Source organism: Ailuropoda melanoleuca, chromosome 8 (genome assembly GCF_002007445.2).
Source record: "Ailuropoda melanoleuca isolate Jingjing chromosome 8, ASM200744v2, whole genome shotgun sequence".
Taxonomy (NCBI): domain Eukaryota; kingdom Metazoa; phylum Chordata; class Mammalia; order Carnivora; family Ursidae; genus Ailuropoda; species Ailuropoda melanoleuca.
The window spans coordinates 128,290,130-128,313,535 of NC_048225.1; the positions used below are offsets into that span (position 1 = coordinate 128,290,130).

General features: G+C 62.6%; 3 protein-coding genes across 3 annotated transcripts in view; 1 reads left to right on the plus strand and 2 right to left on the minus strand.

Annotated features, from left to right (window-relative positions):
- Positions 1–64: 64 nt before the first annotated feature.
- DCST1 (DC-STAMP domain containing 1) lies at positions 65–12,251 on the minus strand. The gene is given in 16 exon segments (XM_034667517.1): positions 65–420; positions 2,268–2,381; positions 2,480–2,622; positions 3,096–3,212; positions 3,488–3,614; positions 3,745–3,840; positions 3,964–4,063; positions 5,930–6,087; positions 6,449–6,570; positions 7,087–7,239; positions 7,242–7,404; positions 8,120–8,259; positions 8,587–8,715; positions 11,185–11,259; positions 11,326–11,451; positions 11,731–12,251. Coding segments are annotated over 16 exon segments (2,076 nt in total). The 5' UTR covers positions 11,792–12,251; the 3' UTR covers positions 65–168.
- DCST2 (DC-STAMP domain containing 2) lies at positions 11,838–21,123 on the plus strand. The gene is given in 16 exon segments (XM_019803028.2): positions 11,838–11,892; positions 12,113–12,382; positions 12,531–12,701; positions 12,931–13,032; positions 13,279–13,476; positions 13,705–13,770; positions 14,196–14,409; positions 14,567–14,724; positions 15,203–15,367; positions 16,109–16,276; positions 16,412–16,512; positions 17,181–17,311; positions 17,644–17,771; positions 18,130–18,223; positions 18,300–18,440; positions 20,922–21,123. Coding segments are annotated over 16 exon segments (2,364 nt in total).
- Positions 21,124–22,403: 1,280 nt separating this feature from the next.
- ZBTB7B (zinc finger and BTB domain containing 7B) overlaps positions 22,404–23,406 on the minus strand; it is a 9,253-nt gene continuing 8,250 nt past the window's right edge. The window contains exon 5 of the mRNA XM_034667690.1: positions 22,404–23,369. Coding sequence (XP_034523581.1) covers positions 22,724–23,369 — 646 coding nt within the window. The 3' untranslated portion in view covers positions 22,404–22,723. The remainder of the gene's footprint in view (positions 23,370–23,406) is intronic.

A 23,406-nucleotide genomic window follows, 5' to 3' on the forward strand; every position in this document is an offset into this window, starting at 1 on the left:
GCCTCCACGCGGCCCGGGGCCGGACCCCTTCCTTGCAGCTTGGCTGCCCTCCCGCTCACGTCGGCGGCCCGGGTCTCTGGATTGCCAGTCAGACTCCTGCGAAGCGCGGGTGTCGGGAGTGTACAGGCTTTTATTAACCGCGGAGGAGCGGGTGTACAGGATGCCCCTTCACTCCGCGTAGGTGGCGTCGTCGTTGCTGTCGCTGTAGGCGGAGGACGAGAGCTCCTCGGGCGGGGTGCAGGCCGGGCACCGCCGCCGCATGTCGTCCCAGCACGGCCGGCAGTACACGGCCGCGCAGTCAGGCGTCGGGCACACGTAGGCCTCGGGCGTCTCGGGCGCCTGGCACACCACGCAGCGCCGGCGCAGCCAGCCGCGCAGGAGCGGGCAGCGGCGGTGCAGGACGTCCGCCAGGCGGTGGCGCTGCCGGGGGCGAGGGGGAGAGAGGGCTGCGAGGGGCACTGGATGGCGCCCCCCCTGGCGGTGCCCACGTTCTGGGCGCCCTGGAGGGTCAGGGTGCGGGGGCAGTGGGTGTAGAGAGTGTGCCTCCCCCGCTCGGGGGTGGAGAATAGGGGGTGCGGCTTCCACTACCCCCCCATCCAGGGGCGGCGAGGCCGCCACCTGTCCTTTCCCATAAACCACCCTATCTGGTTCTCGTAGTGGGCAGAGAAGGGAGTAGGGCGCACAAGATGATCGCTGCTGTGTTCTCCGCTTTACAGGTGAGAAAGGGGAATCTCGTAAGGGGTAAGTGAGTTCCCAAGGCGCACAGATAGTAAGTGGTCAAACCTGACTGGCCCTGGGTCCCCTGATTCCGCGTCACAGGTCTGGTTCACCGTGCTCCCACCCTCTCGCCACGCAAGGAATTCCTGTCCGCAGCCCACCTTACCAGGGCAGCCTTTGCTCAAGAAACCACAGAGTCCCCCCTGCAAAGGCAGAACTTCTGGCCTTGGCCTGCAGAGCCTTCCGCGCTCTGGTCCCTTTCCAGCCTCTGCTCTCACCCCAGCTTGAACTTGATACCTTCTGTGCCAGCCTCTCACACTAGCCCTGGCCCTTGACATTCCCTCTGGGCTCTCAGTCTTTGCACATTCTGTTCCCTTAGCTTGGGACGAATGCCCTTAACATTCCCACCTGCCTACCAAAATCCAGCTTACGTCATGACCAGGTCATGGATCACAGTATGCCCGCCTTTTCACAATCATTTAGCCTCGGCGTATCATGGGCTAGGGGGTCCAGGCACTGGAGGAAAAGCCAAGCAAAGATGGTCTCTCACTTTTACCAGCTCTTTGGGGCTGATTAAGAATGGCTGCCATTCTTTACTTTCTTTTTTTTAAATAATGTTGGGTTCTGTACTAAGAAAATGTAAATAAATTAGCTCGCTCAAAGAATAACCCCATAAGATAGGCATTGTTATCGTTTCTTTTTCAGATGAGAAAACATGCTTGGAGAGGCGGTCACTTGCCCAGGGTCACACAATGACAACTAGCACGTGCACGGAACACACCAGATGCCTATGGCACGAGAGTGAGGCCCCCTCAGTCCTTACGACAACCAGATCAGTAGCAACTCCGTCCGCATTACAGATGGGAAAAACCAGGGCCCAGCGTTTAGTAAGCACTCCAGATCACAGTTGTCATGGCAATAAAGAAGGGAGCCAGGACTCAAACCCAGGCCCTCTGGCACCAGCAGCCCACACCCCACTGCTGCACTGTTGCTGCTGATTACACCAGGCCTCACACATCTGTCCAAGCTCCCTGTCTTTCAGAGGAAAACACGGGTCTGGTGAAGACTGTGGCCAAGGTCACACAGCTTAATGAGGGAGTGTGGAGACTGAAACCTGGTTCTTCTGCCTTTGTGCTTTTTCCTTACCCCACGTGGCCCTTTTGTGATGCCCCAGCCCACCCGCCTCCCCGCCTCCCCCAAACACGCTGAGCTTCTGGTCTGCAGCCTCTCAGCCAAACCTGTGCCTTTGGGCCTTGTTTCTGATGGAGCCCCCTTGCTCTCTTAGCCAGACTGTATCAAATCAGATTCCCCTTTTCTGCCTGCCTCCTGATGGCCCACTGAGTGTCTCCGGCTGGGCTGAATCCTGGGGGACGGAGGTGGACCCAGCCCTCACCCCCAGGAGCTGGATGACCCGGGGCCCTTGGCACGCATCCCATCAGAACTCGCTGATCTCTGTGGGCCTGGGCCCCTGGGCCGGACGGACTGATGGCAGAGGCCCCTGCCATGGTCCTCACGATGGCAGGACCCACGGGAAGGAGGCCTGGACTTACTGGAGCCTTCTGCAGTCGCGCCCGCCTCAGGATGGCAGCCCTCCTCAGCTGCGTAAAGGCTGCCCTCTTCCTCAGGAGGTCATTGTAGAGGAACAGGGTCCGCTTCTTCTCTCGCTGGGGCCAGGGAGAGGGGGTCCGTGGTAGTGACAGTGCACCCCGCGGCCTGGGTGGGGGGACTGGGTGCAAGCCTGTGAGCTTGGGGACGGGCCTACCTTGGGGAAGTAAAAGGCGGCAATGACCCTCCGGAGCCGGTAGGCGAAGGCCTGGAGCAAGCAGAGGGGGAGCAGCAGGCCGGTGGGGAGCGCAGCTCTCATGTACGCGCTGGCGTCTAGGCGCATGGGCTGGGGCAGGCAGGCTGGAGCAGGGGGGGCCTGTCAGGGCTCGGCCAGGGCCCTGTGCTGGGCCGGGGGTGTGGGTTAGGTCTCTGACCGCACTGCTGTCCTCCTGCCCGGCCTGGCCCCTGCAGAGTGGCACTGTCCACCCCGTAGCTCCCAGGCTCGGGAGGCTCCGTGCGCGATGTGACACAGACGCAGGAGGTCCCATCGTGGCAGGAAGCTCTGGGGACAGCGCGGCTCTAGGGTGCTGGGACCCTCTGCCCCAAGGCCCCAGCCCCTACGGCCCTCTATCATCTCCTAGCAAGACGCTCACGGTCTAGGGGAGGCCAGAGGGGCGCCCAAGGAGCATGGGTGGGTGGAGGGCAAGTCTGACCTGACGTCTCCTGCTCCGATCCGTACAACCCCAGCATGTTGAACCCCCTCTTGCCATGCTTTGGAAAGACCCCAGCCCCCGCCCTCAGTTCCTGGGACTCAAACTTTCAGCATCGCTCACGCATGTTGTTTGATTCCACCACTGTCTCTGAGGACGAGTTCAGGGCTCCAATGGTTTTCCGAAGAAGCCGGGCAAGCATGGAGTCCCCCCCGACTTTCACCTCCAATTTGTGGCTGCCTGAGGCCGTGGGGGTCAGGAAAGGGTTGCTGTTTAGGGAGTGGGGCAGGATGGGGACTGGATGTTGCGGGGGGGGTGTCAAGGCATAGAAATCTGCTGCATGGGACCTTCCACCTGTTCACGGAATGCTAACCCCTCCCTGTTGCAGATATAAAGGAGGCTTGGAAACCGAGGCCCCCAGGGACAGCTGTCAGATTGCAGGGCTGAGATTTGACCCCAAGCAGATCACGGAGGAGCAGGAAGAAGTGGTTGCATGGGGGAGGATGGGGTCTCACTGCGGAAGGAGTACTGCAGGAAGGAGTGGTGGCGAATGGTGTCGAAGATGGAGTAGAGGGCCCAGTCCAGGCCGCAGAGCAGCAGCAGCAGGAGCAGAACGGGCAGCGTCTCCACAAGCTCCCTCACCTGCCCAGGGAGCCGCAGGGGCTGAGTGGGGCATCGTCACCCGCCCTGCACGGGGCCCTCTCTGCTGCCTCTGCCCTCGCCCGCGAGGCCTGCCGGTGGATGCACGGGCCTGCCCCCATGGCCTCCTCACCACGTTTCTCATTTCCGAGGCCTGCACAGAGGGATTGCAGGGGAAGATGACGGTTTTCTCCTCGGCTTTGCGGAGTGCCAGCAACGTCCGCTTGCCCTGGATAAGATGTCCAGCCAGTGAGGGACACCAGGGCCCTCTCCCCTTGCCCCTTTGCCCTCCTGGAGTGTGAAGTCACAAAAGACACGCAGCAGGGCGTCAGTCCGGGCTGTGCCCACTCACCAGCTTCTTCCTGCGCTCATCGATCTGACGAAAGTAGGTGCTGATGTAGATGTTGTCAAAGCGGATGTCACCATTATAGCTGTCCATGTAGGAGAAGGACCTGTGCGCAAGGACATCTCCGTGTCCTCCAGTTCCCCTCACCCACCCCCACCGCAGGCTTCCTGGCTGCTGGGTAATTCCCCAGACCACCCAGCATGCACCGAACGCCATTTATGCTCTAGGTGGGGACACCCCGCCAGCCGCCGGCCATCCCGTGCAGTGCGGGCGTCCACACACGTGAGGAGACACAAGTGAAAAGGCATGGGGGTTGGGGGGTCACATGCCTGAGCGGGAAGGGAGGTTTCCCAAGCAAGGATCCGCTGGCGGGATCTTGAGCAGAGGAAACACAAGGAGTGAAGGCACAGAGAGGTGGGAAGCCCCTCAAGGCTGCAGAAGCACCAGCCATCACGAGTGACTCCCACATCCACCTCTCGACCAAGCTGGCAGAACATCTCCTGGAGGTCACTTCAAGCAAAACTCACGCCCCCACCTATATTTCCCTTCTCCCCAACACACCCTCAAATATGGCAGTGTTTTCTGCATACATAAGTGGCTCTCTGTGCGTGTCCCCAAGTCCCACATATGCTTCGGTTTCCTAAGGAAAACATGTTAATTATTGGAGATGTCTTTAAAGCTGCAAGTTGCTTTAAATGAGCTCTGTGACCTGTGAACCCTAAGTTCCAGGGGTTCTGGGACCCTGTACAAGTCCTCATTGAGGCCTCTGACGCAGAACAGTCACTGCCAGGCCAGCCCGTGAGCGCCCCCGTGTGGGAAGACTGGTGCGCGCCCTGCCTGCCCCGCCCTCGCGCCAGCTCTGCCCCCAGCCAGTGACCTCACCCAGGTTGAAAGCCTGGAAGCGGACTCTGTGCCTCCTTCCTTCCCTCCCTGAGCTGGCTTTGAGACCTGCTGCACCTTTCCCCTTCCTGCCTCCATCTCAGGCCGGCTTCCTGCCACGCCCCGCTCCACCAGGCGCCCTAACCTCTGACCCACCTGGGCCTCCCAGCCTCCAGCCCGCAGGGCTTTGCAGACTCTTCTGGCCATGCCTGCGTCAGCCCAGTCCTTCAGCCCAGCCTCTGCCCTCCTCAGCCCACAGAAGCCTTGATCCCTGCCCAAGAGAACACCCTTCCTCTCCTTGACCGTGGCTTCCCATCTGCAGCCTTTTGAAACTCACGTATGGCCCTTGCAGGGGCCTGTCCTCAGCTCCCACCCCTGTCCTGGGAGCCAGGCCGTCGCACAGCCCTCCAACCGCCATGCCCCTTGGGCGCCCCTCTGGCCGCCCCTAGACGGTGAGCGTGAGCGTCTTGAGGGCGGGAAGAGAGCTGCTTCACTCTGTCTTCCCGTGGGGCCCTCAGCACACACACAACTGCTCGCTCACCTCCCCACAGACAGATCAGGAGTCCCCCCACCCCGCCAGCCCCGCCGCCCTTGCCTAGCCCCTGCCCATCCCGGGCATCTGGGGGTGGGGACGGGAAACAGAGGGTCCAGAGGTCAGCAGGGGAACAGAGCGAGCGAGGCTGGGGCAGCCCAGCTGGACGCCAGGCCGGGTGGGGTTGAGGACTTTGGTCCAAATGGAGGGAAACTGGCTGCCAAGGCAGCAGGCGGCAGAAAATGAAAGCAGGGCTGGATGGCGGGGACGGGCAAAGTCAGAGCCAGGGTAGTGCGAAGGGCGGGAGGACCATCAGAAGTCGGAGCTGAAAGGAAAGAAGTCGGCGCTGGGATGAAGGCCGAAGGAGGCAGATAAATGAAGCCCGCTCTCTTTCAAGGTGGCGAGCACAGGACACGCATCCTCCACAGCGGGGCATCTCCTTCACTTCAACGACCCACATTCCAGCTCTTCTCGGGGTTTGGGCTGGGCTGCCGGCTGGCCAGGGCGGGGCCCCACCCCAGGGAGGAAGGGGCTTGGGGGCTTGGGGGCGGCAAGGCTCACGCGCGGAGGACCAGCAGGAAGGTGCAGGAGAACAGCACGTGCAGCAGCCCCAGGGCCCACTCCAGGCGGGCCTCCTGGTGGCGGACGTAGTCCCGCAGCTCGGTGCTCACGTGCTCCCAGCTCTTGTTCAGGCCCAGCACAGCTGCCTGCTTCTCTTCCTGGTGGAGGTTACAGGTGCAGACGCCGCCCTTCTTGGCCTCTCTGCCCTGGCGCCCCACTCCTGTCCCCCAGCTCTTCCCAGGACCTTCGGGACCCCCGTGTGGAGAGACAGAGTGCGGCCGGTGCCTCACCCTCCTCCCCGAGGTCCTGCTCCCCTGCGACACCCATCTGGGCTGACATTCCCTCTTACCTGGCTGGCTGTCAGGTCCCAGAGTCAGGTCCCTGCCCCCTACGGGCTTGGCACTGCCCCCCTCCCTGTCCCCTGGCACCAGCACCATTCCATCCGTGTCCCCCTCCGTCCTCCCTGTGCCCCCCTCCCACTCCCTTGCTCCCCCCAGCCCATCCACGCCTGCCTCCTACCTTGAGCTCAATAGTGGCCGAAAAGTCCCCCTCCAGGTCATGAATAGACTGGTTGAGGGAGTCATACGTCTGCCCAAAGTTGCCTTCCACGGGGATCCGTCTGCGGCACCACACCTCCATCGCTGCCGGAGTGGGGGGGCAGGTCAGGGGCCTGTGCCTGCCTCCCGCCTCCCTTCCCATCCCTGACCCCCCATCTGCCTCTCTGCCCATGACCTCCTTCCACGCTGAGGCTTTCCCCTATCTGTGCTCCATGAATCCCATGTCCCGGGAATAAGGCCTGATTTTCCCTCATTTTTCTCACTTGTTTGTAACCATGCCAACTACTAATAATGATAGCAACGTTTATAAGAAAATGCCTTTGTGTGCCAGCTCTGTTACTTGCTTCACATGTATTCCTCCCTTAAACCCTCAGAACCCCCTAATGGGATAAGTACTATTATTAGGCCCGTCTCTCAGATGAAGAGACAGAACCAGGCCTGCTGTAAACGTTAGCTGGGGGTAGAGCCGGAGGAGGGGCTGGGCTCTCGTGCCCCCGAGCCCTGCCCGCCTGGTGGCTTTCCTGCCCCACCCCGACGACCGAACAGCCCCCAGGACTGCGCTCCTGGGCCCCGTGTCCCCGCCCCCCATCGCCCTCCGACCCTTGGCGATGCCACAGAAGAACTTGAACGTCATGGGCAAGCAAAGCAGGTGTTTGAGCAGCGGGACCCAGACGCGCTGCAGACACTGCTCGTGCTTCCGCTTAAACCAGCGGCGGCAGCTGAGGATGCCCCGGTCCACCACGTCTGCGGGACCGCCCTGGGAGGTCGGGCTCCGTGGGTCTCCGCACCGCGGGCTGTGCCCTCGGAGCCCGTGGCATTCTCGAGCGTGAAGCCAGTGTCACTGTTCACCTGGGCATCCAGATCCTCGAAGGACTTGGAGATGTTCCGAGTCTTGGCTTTCAGTGACTCTTTGCTGCCCTGGGGTTGGGGGGCGAGGAAGCAGCGCTTGGGGGGATAGCAGAGGAGCCTGTCTCGCCCCTTTGGCCGAGCTCTGGGCTCTTCCCTCAGGCCAGGCGGGGCCCAGGCCCCGAGACAGACTCTCACCCCGTGCTGCACTGTTCAGTCCTGGGGAACCCCCGCCCCCGCCCTGCAACCTGTCGCCTCCGCTCTGCCCCCACCCAGCTCCCAGCTCCTCCGCCAGCCTCCATCTCAGATCCCCGCTAGTGACGGAAGGTTCCCCAGGCCCTGGGACTTCATTTAACCTCCCAGACCACTATGCCATCTCCAAGGCCCCAATCCCGGTGTCCCCGATGTCAGCCCGTCTCCCCAGCTCCTCAACTCTCCAATTCTCCCACACCCCCAGCCTCCAGTCCTCCACAGCCCAATTCCGCAGTCCCCTGGGCCTCCAGGCTTCCTGAGTCCTCAAGGCCACGGCCCCTGATTTCCTGATATTCTAGTTCAGCGGCCCGGAGTACCGCCTACCCAGGTTTGGAAATGGGGGGTGCAGGTCCCGTGACTGGGGGTGGGGGCTTTCCCGGCATCTAGTGCCCAGGGCACAACCCGCAATGTCTGAGGACCGTCCAGCAAAAAACGCCAGTGGCGCCCCGTTGGGAAACTGAGTCCAGGGTCCCAGCTCAAGTCACGCCGGCCCCCCGGGGAGAGGGGCGCAGGCCCTGGCGCACAGGGTCCTGACCAGCAGGTCTTTGAACACTGCCCGCAGTGGGGCCGTGGAGACGCGCCAGGCCGCCCGGGTGTTGTTGACCTGCAGCTCCACAGTGCAGCCCAGCGACGCGATCACCTCGTTCAGGTTGTAGCGCAGGTTGGCCGCGGGCCCTGGGGGAAGATGGCCAGCGGGTTTCCCTTTGGAGCTAGCCACTTTCTGAAGGCCCCCTTTGCTCCCGCTGTGCATACGGTGACCCCCTTCTAGAAACACGGGGCCCTGAAGCCCGGGAGAGGGCAGCCCATTCCTCTCCTGATTGTTTTTACCTGTGTGCAGTAAGGAGGCCCAGAGATGTGGAGGAACTCTCTCGGGGCACACAGCAAACTGGAGCAGCTGGGATTACACTCCCATTCTTTCCCCTTCACCCGCCTGGGTCTCATCGGTGGCCCACCCAGGACCCTGCGTCAGTCACAAACTGGTCCCCGGGGACACACGCTCACCCTCGTAGATGGCAGCCAAGGCATATCCCAGCACGAAGAGCCGGCCCTCTTTGCCCAGCATCTTGGGTATGAGCAGGAGGCTGGCACAGCGGATGTCCGGGGAGGTCCCCCAGCCCACGGCCCCCAAGCCTGTCGGGAGAGACCAGCGGCTGGTGAGTGCGCTGCCTGACCCACCAGGCTGAGCAGGGCACCTGCCCTCAGGTTCTTTCTGGAACCATCATCGTACTGCCTTTGCCCCGTGTACCATTCCGGTAGGCCTTCGAGGCCACGCACGCATGTGCTTCTTGCATAGCCATTTACTGAGTTCAGCTGCGCTGCAGCTTTGCAGGGGTGCAGAGGGGTGCCAGAGGTCCAGGAGCCATGGCCAGTGACTGAGTGTGTGTGCGTGTGTGTTCGGGAAGGGGGGCTGAGTGTGTGCGCACGCATTGTGTGTTCGGGAAGAGGGAAGCACTGCTCTTCTCCAGGCTGGCTTCGCACTCACCCCAGGTGCTGATGGGCCAGGGAGTGCAAGAGAAGATTTTGGGAACCAGTCGCTGGTGCTCAGAGCCGCCTCCCTTCCCGGTGCTCCGACCCCATCCCACTCACCGTCTCCGTCCCTAATTTTAGCCTTAATCATGGACCTCCTGTGTGTGTTAGCAGTTTCGCGGGTGTCTCCCTGTGGTCTCCGCAAGGAGACAGAGAGCTCCTTGGAGCTCGTAATGCAGGGAGAGAGACAGCAAGTAAACAGATGACTACAGCCCCAAGTGCTAAGTGCACAAGGGAGGCGCTTCTCCCGGGCTGTGGGAGCGTGGCGGCAGCAGCAGGAGCGCGGGCGTGTCTGTGGGGAGGGTGGGGCTGGGAAGGCTGGACAAAGCGGCTGACGTGTCGGCTGGGGCTGGAAGATGAGTAAAGTGTAGTTAGGAGGCAGGACGGCCTTCGAGGCCAAAGGGACAGCATAGCTGGGCAGGAACCCGGCAACTTCCTGCGGGATGGACCGCTTGCCTTCGCCAAAGCAAAGTCCCTCCACTTCTTCCTTCCATCTCTCTGGCCCTGCGGGGTCCCCGTAGCCTCTCATGGGGGCTGACCGGTCTCCTGCTTCCCCTCTGTACTCAGGTTTTCACAAAGCAGCCAGAGTGACCTCGTAAACACATCCTTCTGACCCTGTCCCTTCTCTGCTTCAAACCAGCCACGGACTTTCCACCACAGTTGGGGTCCAATCCAACCTCCCTTAGCCTGGTCCACAGACCCCCGTGATGGGGCCCCTGCCTAGCTTCTGCAGGGCCGCTAGCCCTTCGCCTCCCCCGCCCGCCCACACAGGCCCGTGGCCGGCCCTGGAATCTGCCTCATTCTGGAAGCTCATTCTGCCTCTGCCAGGAGCACTGCTCTCCACCTGGCTGGCTTCACCTGGTCCTACAGGTTTGCTGTGAGCCCTGTCTGGTGCCACCCGACGGGTGTCTGCCTCCTTCCTTACTAACACAACTTGAGTTTCGTTCCAGGCCAACCGCCTGTCCCTGCCCCAGCCCCGGGGGTAAATCTGGCTCTGTCTCACCCAGTCACGGTATAACAGGACATCAAAAGGGGTTTGTTCCGTGGTCTTGGCCTTCTGGCCAGGACTCAAGCTAAGGTGGTTGGCAAGTAGTTGCCCTACATTCTACAGAGAGCCCCGCGGGGCTGCAGACACTCTCTGGGCTCACCAGCAGGGCAAAACTAGTCTCTGGCCCTGTACCAACCAGTATACACAAAGACAAGACCAGAAATTGGAATTTTCTGGAAGAGAAGCAGTTGGAGTAGGCAGACATGGGAGGCGAGTGTGAGGAGAGGACGGGCGCTATTTCCAGGCCAAGTGAGAGACCTCCCGGACCGGCAGAGGCAGGAGCAGAGGGGCCTCCTGCTGGACACAGCACCCAGAGGCCACCGCCGGGCGGCCACCGGAGCCCAGAGTGGGAGGCGAGGTCAGGGCGGTGCTGGCAGGGCCTCTGGGAGGGCGGGGGGACATGACCTGGGATCCTTGCTTGCTTCTCAGCATGGCAAGTTTTTCTGCTCTTGCAGCCTGGCAGCCCTCTACACGAGGCCCCCACCCCAGTGCCGCCTCCAAGAAGCCTTCCCTGACTACTAGCCCCTTTCCCCTTCACCCCCAGCTTCCTCTCATCACGCCCACTTGTCACCATCAGAAATGCTCTTGTTCCTTTCTTGTCCTTTTCTACCAAACTCTCCACTGGGGGCCCCTCGACCCTGTTCACTGCTGAAAGCCCCACAGCGGCTCAGCAAGTGCTGAATGAATGAATGAAGGAGTGAATGAATGAATGAACAGACTCGATCAGGAGGAGCAAGCAGCAAGGTCAGAGAGGTCAGGAGGCATGGGCGCTGGGGTCTGACGGCTCCCGTGGGTCACATGGAGTTCTTCTGGCTGGGGGGGCGCCTAGAGCACAAGGACTGGGTTTTCTTCCATAGACCGGGGCCTCTTCTCCCTGGATCTCCCCTCAAACCCCAAGAGGAGGCCGGGGATGGGAGGGTACTTGGGTACAGGAGAAACAACATCAGACCTCTCCTGGGCACCTAGGACTGTCTAGGCCTGCTCCACAGGCCTCCCGAGTGACCCCATCCTCGGCCAGCGCTCACCCACCAGGCTGTACAACGCCACCATCTTCTCGTCTTCGTAGATGTCCATAGGGTTCACCAGGAGCTGAAAGAGACCTGAGGGTGCAGGGTCAAGCCAAAAGCCCAAGACGGGTCCCACCCCAACTCCTGCCCCACACTCACCCACGGCCAGGAGCCCTCCGGTGCCTGCCCCCAGCAGGACGGCAGTGATGGGAAACGTGCCGGGCTGGCGCTGCAGGAACCGGCCGCAGGGGGCAGGCAGCCCCCAGCTCAGGAGCCTGTGCACGGCTGAGGGGCAAACACAGTGGGGCCAGCTTCTGGCTGCGATGTGCTTCCTTAGGGTCAGGGGCTTGCAGGGGGAGAGGCTGGGGGACCCTGGGGACCCAGGGCAGATGTGAGGGAGAGAAGAGGAAGGGGCTTGGCTACAGGGGGCACTGGGTGAGAGGGGTGGGTTCTGGGGGACCCACAGTGGGGGGAGGCTTGGGGGTCCGAGGGGACAGACTGGGTGAGAGGCCCTGAGGGGCTGGGCAGCCTTGGGAAAGGGCGGGGTCTCTGTGACTGACTCACTGGTGTGGGGGATCTTCCTTCTTTGCCCTGTTGCTCCGTCCTGATGAAGTGTGGTGGCCATGAGTCTGCTTTGGGGACCCTCTCTCTTCCCACAGTTGTCCTCAAGGATGTCCTTGGGTGCAGAGGTCTTCTTCTGTCCCCTCTGCTGCCCCCACAGCCTGGGTGAGGTCTGTGTCTTTTGCTGTCTCTGCTCTGAGACTTGGGAAAGAAGCTTAGAGACCTCCGTCCCCCTCTCCAGTCCCGCAGCCGGTCAGGCACTCCGAGACAGATATAATGCAAGCCTCCGGAACCTTAGAATGTGGTGAAGAATTCCAGGACCCTGGCAGAGCCACAGAACCTGGTGGGCATCTCCTGGATACAGGCCGACATCGGGTCTGAGCAGCCACGCCCAGACTCACAAAGGACACCATGCAGCCCTTGGGGGCAGCGGAGTCCAGCGCGGCCCGGGCGGTGGTCTGCAGCCTGGGGGGGTTTAGCCTGGGCTTGTCCCTGGCCACGGCCTATGGGCTCCTGGAGCTGCTGGTGGAAGGACACAGCCCCTGGGGCTGCCTGGTGGGCACCCTCACTCTGGCCGCCTTCCTTAGCCTGGGCATGGGGTTCTCGCGCCAGGTCCGGGTCACTGTCTTCCTGCTGCTGCCCCAGGCCTTCTCCAGTGAGTGCAGGGTGCCGGGGGCGGGGCGGGGCAGGGGGATCTCGGGGTTTGAGGGAAATATTCTGAAAGCTTCTGTGAGAGGCCTGCAGACGCCCGTCGTCGTGTGTGCGAGGCCTGGGTCCTGTCCCGAAGCAGCTGTCTCCCCCAGAGCAGGGCCGGACGCTGCTGTTGGTGGCGGCCTTCGGGCTGGTGGTCCAGGGACCCTGTGCCAACACGCTGCACAACTTCACCCGGGCCAGTGAGGCCGTGGCCTGCGGGGCCGAGCTGGCCTTGAACCAGACCGCCGCAGCGTTGGAGCGGGCCAAGCAGCCCCTTGTCAGTAAGGCCCCCACAGCCCCCTGGCGTGTGTGCGCGGCAGCCCTCCCTGCTGCCGGCACCGGACCCTTGCCGCCAAGCGCCCAGTTAGACCCCCTACCCTTGCTCAATGGTCCACCCGCTGCCAGACCACCTCCCACACCCCCCAGGCGGCAGCCTCCTCTCCACTCCCTACCCCGGAGCGGAGCGGTGGGGACCGCCAGCCCCACAGCGCCTCTGCCTCCACCCCTCAGGTGCCCTGAACAAGATTAAAGCCATCGCCCAGAGGGCCAAAGAGGTGGCTGACCTGGTCCGCAAGTTTTTTCGGTCAATCATGGACGGCGTGAAGCACGTGGGTCAGCACATTCAGCATGGCGGGGGTGGTTTTCTTTGGGGGGGTCAAAATTCACCCCGCCTCTTCACCCCTGCTCCGTCTGGGACTGGGGCTCCTCCTGGGTGCTGACTAGTCCCTGCTGGATACAGCACGGCCAGGCCCCTGACCGCAGGCCTCTCCCGCTCTTGGTGCTGCCCCGGGTTCCCCACGCCCCTGCGGAGATGCTGGGGGACTCCAGGCCTGGTTACCAGCCCCCAGCTCTCCCCAGCCAGGGCCCTGCGGAACGTGTGGTTCTGGCTCCTGCATATCGGCGACGTGTGCAACGCGGAACTGGGCAACCCTTACCTCAAGTGCGGGCGGGTGTTCGAGGAGGCCAAGGACAGCTGCATGAAGGTCATACCGCAGGCCTACCACCTGTGCTACGTGCTCATGCCCTTCAAGCTTGTCCTCTGCGGACTGGCCAGCGGTGAGAGCGCAGGGAGCCCGCACCTGCGCGGTGGTTCACAGGGCCCGGCCCGCTATGGGCCGGTGGGGGAGATGGAGGACCCCGTGTGCAGGGTGGGATAATAGGGAGAAGCCGGAAGGTTTGGAGCCGGTGCTGAGGTCGGTAGGAGGAGCGAGAAGCCAGAAGACCCCGGAGGCAGCAGGGGTCATGTGTCTTCACCACTCCTGATGCTTAGTCTCCGGGTCCCAGTGGTCCAGGTGTTCTGTGTCATCCCCAAGTACGTCCAGCCCTTCCTGCGCAAGACCCTTGGCACCCGTGAGTGGCCCCCTCCCAGCCCTACGGCAGGGGGTGCTCCTGGGCAGTGTCCCCTCACCAGGCCTGGAGTGCTCCCAGTCCTGAGTGAGAGAGCGGGAGCCGGAGGAGAAGTGCTGGGAAGGGACCCAGGAAAGCGAGGCCCAGCCAGGGGAAGGTGCCTCAGCAAAAGCTGGGCATTAGAGCGGGGGTGGGGAGAGGACCAGGGCCTCCTGCCCCGCCCCCCACGCCCCTGCCTGGGGCAGGGCACTGAGATGGGTGGTTACAGAGGTGGGGCCGCGGTGCCAGGCCTGCGGTGGTGACAGCACAGACCGTGGGGACTCTGTCCCCTCCTCCTCAGGGGGGTCCCGGCTTGTCTGTGAGCTGTGCCCGGGCCTCCCCCTCCTAACTCTCCCGGCTCCCCACTCCCCTGCACCTGCTGGCCCCAGCTGTGAGGAACTTAATTAACCGGGTGCGTGGGGAGTTCGAGTTCAACGTGACAGCCGCCCACCACTTCTCCGTGGACCTCAACGCCTCTCGGAGCCTGTCCCAGGTGGCCCTGGACCTCCAGGAAGCTGTGGGCATGAAACTGCACCGTGTGCAAGAGGCCCGGGCTCTGATGGGCTACACCACGCCTCTGCTGCTCTCACTCCTCTACCTCCAGTGAGGGGCCGGGGGTGCTGGCGGGGGGCTGGGGCTGGAAGGTGCCAGCTCACTCCCATGGCTGGAGCTGGGGGCAGGGGTGGGGACTGGGGAGGGTGGTGCCCTGCGGAGTCAGTGTGGTCTGGGGCGCTAAGGGTCCTCATGCGTACCCCACCAGAGCTCTGTTCTACCGGTACTGTTACCTGAACTGGGTCAGTTACGACAATGTGTACATCACCAGCCGATTCCTGCACATGGAGGCCGTCCGCTCAGAGGCGGGGCTGCCCACGGTGCTGCCACTCAGTGCCCACGAGGCCAGACACTACATCCAGCCAGGTGAGGGCCCGGGGACCGGGGACCGGAGAGAGACAGGGACGGAGGCCAGGGCCTCCCCTCCCCCACAGCCCTGAGCCTGGGTCCAGCACTGTCTCTGGGGAGTCCTTGGTCCAAAAGGGGAAAGGAGAGCGCCTCCCCACACAGACACAGAGAGAAGGGCAGATGACGCTTCCGGGAGCCCTGGACATCCTGACAGAGGGAGCAGAGGCGGGGAGCGGATGCCAACCAAGGGAAGTGGGGCTTTGGGGGTGAGGCCAGGAGTGTAATGTGCTGATACAAAGCCGTGGCCTGGGGGGCAGGGCCAGCCATGCCCAGGAGGTAGGGCTCCTCTGGCCTCAGAGCCCCTTCCCACCCTCGCCCAGAGGTCTGCACAGCTGCCAGGCCAGATGCACAAACAGGCCCCGGCATGGAATGGAGGGCACTCCTCCGGGGGGATGGGGAGCACTCTCCTCACCCCCCACCCCCCACCCCTGCGCAGGCTCCCTGTACCTGTCCCGGTGGGAGCAGATCTTTTACGTCCTGGCAATCTCCGACCTCGTCCGGCACCTGCTTCTCGCGCTGCTGCTGGTCTTCCTGGACTATGCTGTGTTCTGGGTGCTCGACCTGGCCCGGTACCAGCTGCAGGGAGAGATGGTGGCCCGCAGTGAGTGCCCCCCCCCCCCCCCCCCGCCGCTGCAGACCCTTGGCCGGCATCCTTCCCATCCTCCCAGGTCCTGGGGGATCGCCTGGATGTCCCAAGTCACCTTTACTCATCAGCCCCGATTTTGCCCCTGCCAACTCTCTGCTCAGCCTGGGGACCCCTGTGTCTGCCTCCCGGTTACACCATACAGAGGAGTTAAACACACAGGGTGTGGAGGCGGACTGGCTCAATCCCAGTGGTGCCCTCTGCGAGGGGAGGACCACGGGCCTGTTCCTGACCCCCCAGTTCTTCAGGCTCCTCATCTGAGCCGGGATGCTGGCCGCAGCGGCTCAGATCGCTCTAAGGGCCACATGACACCATGTGTGGGAGTGCCTGGTAGGCCACTGCCAGCCTGCCTACACCACAGAATGCGGTTAATCTAATCCTAGGTCCCACAGGCCCCACAGAAAAAGTTTAAAAATGCCCAACACGATCAACAACGCACTCAGTCCAGTGCCTGCTACACACGGGACACCGGACATGTTGGCAGATGCTTGAAAATGAATGCTTCTGGGCAGTCGTGGAGGCAGGGGATGGCCTCGCGGACCATCAAGGCCGTCTCAGATGGGGTCCTGGGAGCCAGGGGGCCCTGGCTGGGGGCCCTGGGCCATCTTTACGAGCTGCCCTGTCCCCACCGCCACCCTCCGGCACGCGTGGCCTTCCTGCCGCCCCGTCACGGCCCCTCACAGAGTGCCCTTATGCCAGGCCCAGTGTTGGTATCCATCACGGTGGAAGGCGCTGGCTACGCGGGGAAGATTTACCGCGACCTGGTGTCGGCGTTTGATGTCCTGCAGCAAAGTAACACCAGTATCCTGTCCCAGCGCTGCCTCCTGCGCCCCTCGGAGCCCGACAGCACCGGCTATGTCGTCATCGGTACCAGCCTCGCCCCTGAGGGCACCGGGGGGACAGACGCCATTCAGGGCGGGAGGGGCGTCAGCCGGTGAGGGGCGGTGTGGCTGGCACCTTGCGCGCACAGACGGCGGCTCACGGCACCTGCTGGGCCCCCAGGCATGATGTACGGTCTGTGCTTCTGCGTCACGCTGCTCGGCAGCTATGTCAGCAGGCTGCGGCGGGTCATCTGTGCCGCCTACTACCCTTCGTGGGAGCAGGTGAGCGTCCACGGCCGGCCGCTGCCCCCTTTCGCCCAGGCGCTAAGCGTGCTGTCTGTCTTGGTCTCGGGGAGCTCGGAGTCCTCACCAGCGAGCGCCAGTCCTCTCTCCGCTGGCTGAACTCCCGCGCAGCAAGTCCCCTGCACCGTGCTCTCTGGGCCCCAGGTGGGGCTGAGAGAAACAGTGCCCCTCGGGGCAGCGTTTGCTGAGAAGGAGCTCGCCCCAAGTTTTGTTAAGAGCATGGGGGTGGGCTGCGTGCTGGCAGGTTGAGGTGTGAATGGAAACCCAGCGGTCGTGCGCCCATTCATGAATCCTTCACTGAACGGCTCGTGTAGGCCAGTCACTGCGCTGGCCCCTGGACGCCAGGATGAAGCAAACAGTGCGGGGCTCACAGTCGCAGGCCAGACAGGCTTTTGACAGGACATTGCAATTAAAAGGTGTTTTTATGAAGGAATGAATAAAGTGCTACGAACACGCAGAGGAGAGGATAGGCCACTCCACCTACGGGAGCCCAGGGGCTTCCCAAAGGGAGGGGCATTTGAGCCAAGCCTAGAGGGATCCATAGGAGTGGACAGAAGGCAAAGGCAGGGATGGGAATGGGTGCAGAGGGCATTCCGGGTAGAGGAGACGGGATCGAGAGGGACCCCAGCCCCGACCCCCCCCCCCAGGAGAGAACCGTCTACCTCTACAACCTACTTCTGAGCCGCCGGACCAGCCTGCCGACCACTCTGCAGCGAGCAGCGAGGCGGCGGGCAGTTGACCAGGGCCACACGAGTGTCCTCCAGGTGCTGGCCAGGCGGTGAGCCCACTGTCCTCCCTTACAGCAGTGGGGCAAGAGGGGACAGAAAAAGAGCCAGAGGTCAGAACAGATCACTGTCCTTCCTAAGTGTCCAGAGGTTTGGCCGAAGAGGGTGCCCATTCCATGCAATCCACGTACTGAGAGGGAGACTTAGGGCTGAGAATTCTGGGGGGTGGGGAGTGAAGGGGGAGGCAGGCAGGACACAGAGGTTGCTCCTACAGGCAGAGGGATGCAGGTCAGGCTGCAGCAAGGCCTGCCCCCGCTGCAGGGTGGTGTTGGGTATGGGGTCCGCTGGCGGGGTGGCCAGCTCAGCATCTGAACCCCCTCCCCAGGTGCCCCTGTCTGGGTCCGGTTGTCAGCCACTTCTGGAAGCTCCAGGACTACTGTCTGGGCTGCAGGCAGCCCCATGACCAGGAGGACACGGAGAACTTTGTGTCCTGCAGTACCCCGGGCTGCCAAGGTAAGACCCCTGGGGGGGGTGTGCTCTCCCTGCGGGGACTCCCCCCAGTTGCATGTGGGTGTGACAGTCAGCTGTGGTCCTTCCTCTGTGGACTTCCGGAACTCACCTTTTGGGCCCCTCCCTTCATTACTCCCTTCGTTACTTCACTGCACGTTCTCACGTACAGAGAACCCTGAGGAGCTCATTTTCCCCGTTTGCCTCAGTTCTCCTGGTGGTGACAATTGGTTCACAAGTGGCGTTGCAGCCTGTCCCTGGCTTGCCCCTCCACGAGGACGGTACCCCCAGAGCTGGAGGCGAGGGAGCTCGGTGTGTGGGTGGGCTAGCTCAAACGCCCTTCCTGACCTCCTGTGTCTTGCAGGTCTCTTCTGCTCCACCTGTTTCCGGCTCCTGGACAACACCTGCTCTGTGTGCGCAGCTCCCCTCTCCCAGCAGGGGGACCTGGACCTGGAGCTGTGAGTCTCCAGAGGGATGGGGTGGCTGTAGTCCTGGGGGAGGCAGGAGCTGCCACCTGATGGGCGGCTTCTCCAGGGACTCCAGTGACGAGGAGGGCCCCCGGCTCTGGCTGGCTGCCGCTCGGATGAAGGGCCCTGAGCAGGAGTGGTTACTGCGGCAGCGGCTGCAGGAGGCCCTGGGCAGGACCCTCACTTGGGAGTCCAGCCCTGAGGTCAGGTGAGCGGAAAGCAGGACACGGGGCCTGGGAGGTCTGAGCCTGTCTGTCATGTGTGCAGTGGGCTTCTGGGGTGCCCGGCCCTCTGCCAGAGCTGCAGACAGAGGTGAAGGGAGGGGGATTTGTCCAGCCCCTGGCCTGGAGGAGCCCACCAAGCAGTGGGCAGTGATAGCTGCACACAGGGATTCCCGGCCATGAGAGCGGTTGGTCAGGGCAGGCAGTGGACAGAATGACGGGTTTGGAGGGAGTTTGCATTAATGAAGGCTTCAGGGAATAGGTGAAAAAAGAGGTGGGTTTGGGGACCAACCAGGTGTCCCTTGGGCTGAGGGGCAGAGGAGAGCATTCTGGGGTCGGGGGGAGCCAGGTGAGCTTACAGAATGGGAGATATTTGGGGGGCGAGGGGAGCCTAAGGGAGGCTGCATGTGTCCGCTGAAGTCAGGGGCGGAGAGCCAGCTGAGTTCCCTACTTGCCGTCCGAAGATCCCCAGGAAATGGACACATTCAAAGCTGTCTTCTAAGACAGTGAGCTAAGAAGGCAGTGAGAAAGTGGTGTGGCCTGAGGACGGAGGTGCTGAGTCTGGGGGTGGGTACGCTTGGCCTGCGTGGTGCTGGTGGAGAGGAAGAACAGGTTCTGGGGAAAGAGGAATGGCTCAGTTAGAGAGCTTTGGGGTATCTGTAGAGAAGCCGGCTGGAGATGCCCAGGGGCCAGTTACAAAAGGCCTGGGCTCTGGGCCTGTGCTTGAGTTATTACAGGCTGTAGGGGAGAGGGGAGGTGAGGGCAGGGCAGGAGAGGCGAAGGGGAAGGGGCGGAACCCTGAGGGGCTCAGGCACAAACCAAGCCTGGGAGAGGCCCAAGCAGGCGGAGCTGAGCACAGTAGTGCTGAGAGATGGGCCACCAGGAGGAGGCCGCTGAAGCCTGGCCAGCGAGTTTGGCTGTGGGAACATTTCTCGTGGTCCCAGGAAAGCCCAAAGCAGGCCGGACCGTAATGGGTTGAAGGCTGATGGGTAGAGAAGACTCCGAAAGAAACAGTACATGGCCCAGTATCACGGCCCCAAGAAGCTTGATGATTCTCTTTGCAATGTAACGGCTGCAGTTGAAAAAGAGGAGGAAGTTAGCGCCACACCACAGGGGAAGGGCTGGCCGGGCAAGAGGGTTTAGGGTTAGCCAAGGAGAGGGAGAGCTGGGCCCTCCGGAGGTGAAAGAGGGGCACCCGAGGGATGGGGTCTGGGCCAGGTGGCCAGGCTGACCTTGGGGAGAGCAGCGTTCCTCTGAGCAGAGTGAGCCCCTTCCAGTCTGGGGGGCCTTGCTTTTCCCTGGAGGGTCAGAGGGAAGGGAGCCCTACTGAAAGCGCGAAGAAGGGGCTGGGAGTGAAAGAAACGTTTCAAGGAGTGGGTCTGGGGGGGGCAAAAAACCTGCCTTGGGAGTGTGGGAGGCAGCTGGCTGGGGAGGTGAAGGGACTGGCAGGTGGCCTGAAAGGCCTAGATGACACGTGAATCACAACCTGTCATGACTGACTCCAGGACGCTCCGCGATGCGGCTTTCTTCAGGAAAAGTGGCACCATGAACAGGACTCGAGGGCTGAAGGCTTTTTCTGGGTAGATGGGGGGAAGGACAAGATGGGGAGAGAACTGGGGTATCTGCAGTAAGAGTGTTTGATGTGACTGGCCTTGGGGCAGAAAAGGGCCTGACACCCGGGGGAAGTCCAGGGTCTCTGTCTCCATGAGGCATTAGAGCAGGGTTAGTGACCAGGAGGGACACAGAATGGGTCATGGTCAGGGAAAGTTCTGGGATAAATCCAGAGGGTGGCCAAGGTTGGGGGGGGGGTCCCAGGAGGAGCAAAGGCAGAGGACTTTATGGCCATGGAGGTCAAGGACAGGAAGGCCCTAGGGGTGGGGGGCCCCCCGTGAGGAAGGTGGGGGCCACATAAGCAGTTAGTCTGGTCCCGGCACCCTACGTGAGTGCAACAGGTGTCCGGGGACGTAGCTGTGGCCTGGGGGGGGGGGGCGGGGTGCAGCTGCCCCGGCCTTTGCGGTGTGCCCTGTACCAACCAGCAGGTTTGAGAAAGACAAGCAGCCCCCACTCGGGAGGTCTGTATAGAGCCTGCGGCGGGTGCGTGCTGGTGTGAATGGGCAGGCCGAGCAATGAGCTGCGGGTTCGAGGGCAAGTGAAGCTCTATCTTCAGAGGCTCCTGAGGCCGCACTGAAGTTAAAAGCAGGTCCTGGGGATGGGGGAAGCGTGAGTCCTGAGCACGTAGGTGTCCTCCAAGGTCACTACTGCCTCTGCCCTTACTAGCCATGTGATCTTGGGCAAGTGACCGCCCAAGGGTCCCTCAGCATCTGCCTAAGACTGGGGTCTCTCCAGCCATGGGCTGGTACCCGTGAGGAGCCAGGGGAGCAGCAGAGGCTGGTCAGTCTGGACAGGGCAGGAATGCACCTGTGCGAACAGCATCGCTGACCGCGTCACTTCCTTGCGCTCCTCACTAGTGACCTGGACGAGGAGAAGGGGCCTTGGCAGAGGACACACAGGTAGCAGCCCCACCTGAGGCCCAGTCTCTCAGGGTTCCCACCCTGCCTTGGCCCTCACTGAAGGCCTCAGAAATCCTCTGCCCTCAGTCCCCCTCCAGCTTCAGAAGCCCAGCCCCTCAGTCTCTCCTCTCCTGATCCCTCCCACCTACCCCCAAAATAAAGGAACCAAAGGCAGACGCAAGTGTGAATCTTAAATTATTATTATTTCTTCCTGTCCTTTACACCCGAGGTGGGGGCAGGGGAAGAGGAGGGGAAGAGGAGAGGGGGGAATTGCCTCCCCCCCTAAGGCACTGAGTGGAGAAGCCGCAAGGGGGGAGGGGGGAGGTCACATTGTCCTCACTCTCTGGGGCTAGGCCCCAGGTCTCCCCAGCCCTGGACTCCCCCATCACCTGAAATGCTAAGATGAGGCCCAGGGCAACCCGACCTCCCCCAACCCCAATATATTACATCATCACTTTTTAAATAGATACAGGGACTGGTCCCGCTACCCCCTCCCTGTGACACCCCCCTCACTATTGGGGGTACCTGGGCAGCTGTGCAAATGGGCATGAGGGTGCACGGGAGGAAGGGAGAGCACCGGGCCCCTTAACCTGCCCCTTTTAAGGAGGGGGAGGGGCCGCCAGGCCAGGGAGGGGAAATAGTGCAAGGCAGAGCCCAGGCCGCGATGGGGGCCAGCACCCAGCGAGGAAGGGGGCAGATACCCCCACCCCCAGCAGAATTGCGTAGTTAAAAATCTGAAACTAGATTTCAACAAGACCAACAGAAGAGGCTATGTACAGAACCGGGGTGGACTCAATCCTAAAGGAAGAGTGAGGGGATTACTCTCCGCGGCCCAATGGGCCGCCGGGCCCGCAAGGGAACCCCCCTCCCCCCGCCCTTCCGCGCTTTCCCGGCGGAGCGCCCACTGCCCCGGCGCCCGCGGCCCGCGGGAGCGGCCGCCAGGGGGCNTTTTTTTTTTTTTTTTTTTTTTTTTTTTTTTTTTTTTTTTTTTTTTTTTTTTTTTTTTTTTTTTTTTTTCGGGAGGGGAGGGCAGGGCCGGGGCGGAGAGCCGAGCGGAGCGGGCCCCTCCCGCTGCCCCCAGGGGCGGGCGAGCCCCTCAGGCCACCCCGCCCCCTTCTCCTCCAGGACCCCGTGACTCAGCGCTCGGAGCCTGGCGGGGGGTGGGGGGGGCGCGAGGACGGCTCCTTCCTGCAGGCCCAATCCCCCAGGCTTTCCAGATTCTACCTCGGTCTCCCCCACCTACCCTTCCTTCGCCGCCCCCCTTTGCATAATTCACTGCCAGGAAAAAGGAACAGAAAGCAGGAAGAAGGGGTCTCGGAAGGGAAGGGAGGGGCGGTCCTTCACCCCCTGACACAGCCAAACCCCTGGGGGCATGGGGGCGGGGCGAGGCTTTGGTCCCAAGCCCCCCACCCCCTAGAAACCCGCATAGCCGAAGAGGGACCCCACAAATCAGAAATACATTATTGCTTCTACTCCCCAGGAGCAGCCGGGGACAGGGACCCCACCTTTACAACAAACAGAGCTGTAAATAGAGACATACTATCATGTATCACTCCTTGGGAGATCACCCCAATCTGGGGAGCCTCGACCCCAAAACCTTCTCAGCTTGGAACTGGAATGAGGGCTTTGGGGAGAAGGGGCGGATTGCTGAAGCCAGGGAGGCCCAGCGCCCTGACCCCAGCTGTCCGTCCTGCATACTCCCACCGCTTGGCATGGGCGCCCCGGCCTGGCGCTGCTCCAGCCCCGCCGTTCGGCCCTCTTTAAGAGGACTCCTCCATGGCACCTTCAGCCTGAGGCGTGCTGGGCGCCCCCTCCTCCTCGTCGTCATCAGGGGGTCCCAGGGTGGAGACCGGGGGCCCAGGAGGGGCTGACTGCTCCCAGAATCGAGCCAGAGAGAGGCGGAAGGTGTCCAAGTGGCCATTGGAGAGGTCGAGGCCGGCAGGGGGCGGGGCGGCGGCAGAGGGCGGCGGGTAGTGGGGGGGCGCATCGTCCTTGCGGCGCCGCCGGGTGCGCACCTCCAGGCAGTTCTGGCCCTTGAGGTGGCGCTGCAGGTGGTCCTCCTTGGCGAAAGCCTTGTGGCACAGGTGGCACTCGTAGGGCCGGTCCCCCGTGTGCAGGTGCATGTGGTTCTTGAGGTCGTAGCTGTGCAGGAAGCGGGCCGGGCAGTGCGGGCAGGAGTAGGGGCGCTCTCCTGTGTGCTTCCGCATGTGGATCTTCAGCTTGTCGTTCCTGGGGGGCGGGGGGCGGCAAGGGGGCCGGTCAGGCCCGCCAGCACCCTCTCCTGTGCCTCCAACAGTAAAGTTTTCCCGCGCCGAACCCACACCCCTCGCCCTTCTACCGGCCTCCCACCTTGGGTGTCTCTGGTCGCTCTGGGAACCCCCACACCCCCAGTCCTGCCAGGACCACCTCCCCTCCCCCCCCCCCGGGGCCCCCACGGGGCCCT